Source organism: Silurus aristotelis (genome assembly GCF_946808225.1).
Source record: "Silurus aristotelis genome assembly, chromosome: 11".
Taxonomy (NCBI): Eukaryota; Metazoa; Chordata; class Actinopteri; order Siluriformes; family Siluridae; genus Silurus; species Silurus aristotelis.
This window is the reverse complement of record NC_139584.1, coordinates 15,667,634-15,672,211: the sequence shown is the minus strand read 5'-3', so window position 1 is coordinate 15,672,211 and position 4,578 is coordinate 15,667,634. Positions and strand designations below refer to the sequence as shown.

General features: G+C 38.0%; 1 protein-coding gene across 1 annotated transcript; it reads left to right on the top strand.

Moving 5' to 3' along the window:
- The first annotated feature begins 923 nt into the window (after positions 1-923).
- ppic (peptidylprolyl isomerase C) lies at positions 924-4,151 on the top strand. Its single transcript, XM_083553607.1, has 5 exons — positions 924-1,539; positions 2,181-2,294; positions 2,438-2,531; positions 2,632-2,816; positions 2,914-4,151. The coding sequence occupies exons 1-5, from the start codon at positions 1,438-1,440 to the stop codon at positions 3,040-3,042; spliced, it is 624 nt and encodes a 207-aa protein (XP_083409733.1). The 5' UTR covers positions 924-1,437; the 3' UTR covers positions 3,043-4,151.
- The last annotated feature ends 427 nt before the right edge of the window (positions 4,152-4,578 follow it).

Genomic DNA, 4,578 nt, shown 5'->3' with positions numbered 1-4,578 from the left:
ATATTATATTATATTATATTATATTATATTATAACGGGGGAGTGGTGGCTCCAGTGGTTAAGGGTTGCCGATCGAAAGGTCTGGGGTTCAAGCCCCGGTATCGCCAAGCTGCCACTCTTGGGCCCTTGAGCAAGGCCCTTAACCCTCTATGCTCCGGGGGTCCCTTACAAGGGAAATATCAAGGTCCGAGACGTCGAAGTGACGTGGGGCCGCCTTCCCGTGGGCTCACCACCTGCAGGAGGGACCGTAAGGGACGGTGCTGTGAGGATTGGGCAGCGATCTTAGACTGCTGCCCCCGCGACCCGAATTACAGATAAGCGGGAGAAAATGAATGAATATTAGATTAGATTAGATTTACTCTGTGAATTATACCCGAATGCAAGAATCCCTAGTAAACATTGTAAGTCATTAAGTGGAATCTGCTCTAATATGTGCACATCATCGACTTTAACTGATTCATTGCCCAATTCCCAAAATACTAACTTAACATTATTGAAAAGCACCTTTGTACAATAAATGTATATATGATGGGGATTACAGCACACTAGAAGAAAACTAAAAGCCTTAACTAATGAGTGCCCAAGTTACCAAACAAGCTGTCCCAAAATACCAAGCATGTCATTAAAATGGTTTTGAGAACTAGGGAGTGCTCATGCTTATTTATTATCACTCTCCTCCTCACATGTAGGTAGTCAATAAGGACTGAGTGATATATCGTGTATTTGTCTGAAAATGTTGTGCACACATGACCATTACACCTCATTGGTTCTTCTCCGAACTGGTGCCACATTACATTTTCTCTCCACTGGCACTAAAGGCCATAAAACTGTTTAACCTTGCACAAAAGCAAGATTCCTATGTCATGGTTTGCCAGGGTTGGTGTTGTGGAAGAACTTGAGTGGGCTGCACAGAGTCTTGACCTCAAACCCACTGAACACACTGGATGAATAGGAACACTGTAGACATCAGTGCCTGATCTCAGTAATGTTCTTGGGGCTGAATGGACAATTCCACACAACCATTCTTCAAAATGTAAAGAATTCATGGAAGAGTTAAAGTTTTTATTACAGAAAAGTGGAGACAAAGTCTGGAGCGTTTAGAAAGCTAATGTGCACAACGGATGTGATGATCCCGTGTCCACAAACCTTTGGCCAATTTACTCTCCATCGTAAGATTCTATTTCCACATTATTTTTTTTTACTGTGGAAGTGACTTCAATCACGAGACATGCCTTCACAACCACCTTTTGCTTTTATAATATTTTTTATGATTCTTTTTTTTTTTTTTAACGGAACCTTAATTCCAGTACTCCAGAAATGACGCCATTCTCCAGGAGGAGGAGGAGGAGGAGGGATATCGATACCGGAAGTGGACGCCAAATCCCAGAAAAACCTCTGCGTGCAGCCCGTCGGCTAGAGATCCATACAATATTCAGTCATGCAATGGGGAAATATGTGTCTGAAATGCTTTATTCATTTGTCGTTTTTAGGAACTGTGGTTTATTCGAAGATAAATGTGGGTCCGAAAGTAACGGATAAGGTGAGTGACGACCATTTCCGCAATAGCACGAAATCATAGACTAAGATAAAAATTATATATATATAAAGCAATTAAAAAAAAACACAGCACGAAATGACGTTGGCGAAATATTATTATAAAATGAATATATTGCGTTTTTGACGTAATATCTGTCCTGTTAAAAAGCGGTGTAGAGAACGCTGTGCTATACCACAATTTTATTGTTTTAATACATGCATAATCCATTTGTGTAAACTAGAAGCTACAATCTATGAGAAACACGTTATGATAGGAGTTAAAAAGGATCCAGCTTGAGAGAGTGTGTGTGTGTGTGTGTGTGTGTGTGTGTGTGTGTGTGTGTGTGTGTGTGTGTGTGTGTGTGTGTGTCTCTGTCTGTCTGTCTGTTGTGGGGCTGCAGAAGGAAACAGTGACACGTTTACACTTAAAATCACGTCCCGCACGTGAAAGCAATTGTTTGATCTAAGGTGGCGCGCTATTTGAGTCAGATTTAGGTTGTCACATCTCCTCATTCTCATAAAGATATGATTGACAAGGCTTTCATAACCAAAAATCATAACCAAAATAGGCAAAGAGCTTTAAGTGTGTGTGTGTGTGTGTGTGTGTGTGTGTGTGTGTGTGTTTGTTTGTGTGTCCATCTGCAGGTGTTTTTTGACATCACTGTTGGAGGACACGAAGTTGGCAGAATTGTGATCGGGCTTTTCGGAGAGGTCGTGCCCCTGACTGTGAAGAACTTTGTTTCGCTTGCTTCTGGAGAGGTAAATTATTTTTTTAGACAGGGAAATATCTTTAATTCATTGCATTTTTGAATAAGTGTGACTCTTTTCTGTCATTGTAACATTTAGAAAAGAAATCCTAGCCAAATAACAGCATTTTCTTTATTTTCTTTTGTCTGTTACAGAACGGCTATGGTTACAAAGGAAGTAAGTTCCATCGTGTCATCAAGGACTTTATGATCCAAGGAGGCGACTTCACAGCTGGAGATGGAACGGGAGGTAAAGTTTTACTGTAATTCAAGAAGCATTCCTGAGGAGTTTGGAGTAAGGTGAATTCTTACCGTTTTTCCTGCATGGCACTTGTGCACTTGTGTTACAGGCAAAAGTATCTACGGAAAGACGTTTGCAGATGAGAATTTTAAGCTAAAGCATCAGGGCACAGGTTGGGTCAGCATGGCTAATGCAGGCCCCAACACCAATGGCTCACAGTTCTTCATCACACTGGCACGGGCTCCATGGCTGGATGGCAAGCATGTTGTCTTTGGCAAGATCTTGGAAGGCATGGTACGTCTTGGTGTTGTTTTTAGACCATAAGGTGATTAACTAAAAAAGGTAAATTGTTATTTGTTTCATTATTTGCTTCTCTTTTTTTACCCTCCAGACTGTTGTTCATACAATTGAGCTTCAGGACACAAACGACAGGAACATGCCATACACAGAGTGTGTCATAGTGAACAGTGGGAAGATCGAGGTCAAAACACCATTCGTCGTAGAAGTGGAGGGTTGGTAGTGTCACACACAGCAGAGCTCAGGACTTCATTTTCCTCCTCCATCCTGTAAAGTTCTCCATTTCCACTTTCATCCCGAACAGTGTTAGAGTGGTAAGTGAATCTATGTCTAACAAATAGTTTTCATTTAGAAATGAGGAAAGCAGACAATAATCATACTTATCATACTTGAAAAATTCTTCAAGACTGTTAAACAACACAAAAAGCTCATGACTTTGGTTCTCAAGCATGTGCTAAACCTTGGTTAATATTGGTAAATGGGTCTAAACCTATTATCTGGTGCTCTGTATTGCCATCCACTTAGCGTCATGCTGCTGAATCTCAAAGTTACTAATCATTATTCTCAGAATTGTAGTTATTCCCCAGACTGTGCATGTACAATACATAGTAGTTAGGTATTAAAGCGCATTAGCCAGTAGTGTTTCAATAGAGTCTGTTAGTTCATTTGTCTATTTAAACCTCATTTTGGAATCAGATATTTAATTCAAATTAATATAATCGGGGACCCTGAGTAATAAATGAACAGGTCGAGGATACCGGAAACATGTAGCAATCATATTTTTACTTACATCTCTGCTTTTTCTAAAAGAGAAACATAAAATTTGATTTTATAAACATAATTTTTAAAAATTGTTTGTGGAAACACAGCATTCACTCACGTGCCAAACATGTATGTTCTTGTATGCCAAATTAGGGTTTAAATGTAGAGTGTATTTGTGTATTATAGAAAACGATTTCCCTTCCTTAAAGCATTATTTAATTGGGGAAACCTAGTGCCAAAAACAAATCAATTTGAACTTCTTATGCCAATTGATTGAATAAATTTCTTTAATCTTTGCAATTGGAAAAGTAGACTAGTTCTATTTCTACAGAGTTTAAAAAAACCACGAATAAATTTTTTGTATATCAAAACTAGCCTGTGTAGTGACCGTGTAATGTGCAGCATTTAATGTATGTTTATTCTTGTGCATCTATTGTTTATGCTTCCGTCATTTACTGATTCTTATCACCATTATTGTTTATTTTTGAAATGACTTTTGATTTTTTAAGTTTAAGAATATTTTCCTAATGCATATTAAAAAAATAAAACAAATAAAACTATGAAAAACTGTTTTATTGTGAGTGATTTATTTAAAAAATAATGACCATGATTTCACCGACCGATATATATAATATATATTATTAATTTTGTAAAAAATTACCAGAACTACCACCTTCCATTTAGTCAGAATCAAATATTTAGATTGACCATGATATAATGCTTGTTTCAAGTTTTCACAAAATGAGTCATTTTTCAATTCTAACAAAAAGTCAAACAAATAAAACAATTTGGACAAAACGATTAAACAGCATTTACTTTCCTGTGAAGATCTTCTTCAGGTCACAGGGTATGCCAAATAAACATTTGGAAGTGTGCTGAATGTAGCTAAGAGCTTCTCACAAAGACATAGAGATGTTTTTGGATAAATCACTGAATCAAAAAAAGAGAATGTTCCAAGCTGGAGCTGTGTCTGAAGTAGCCCTGCAAGAGGATGCAA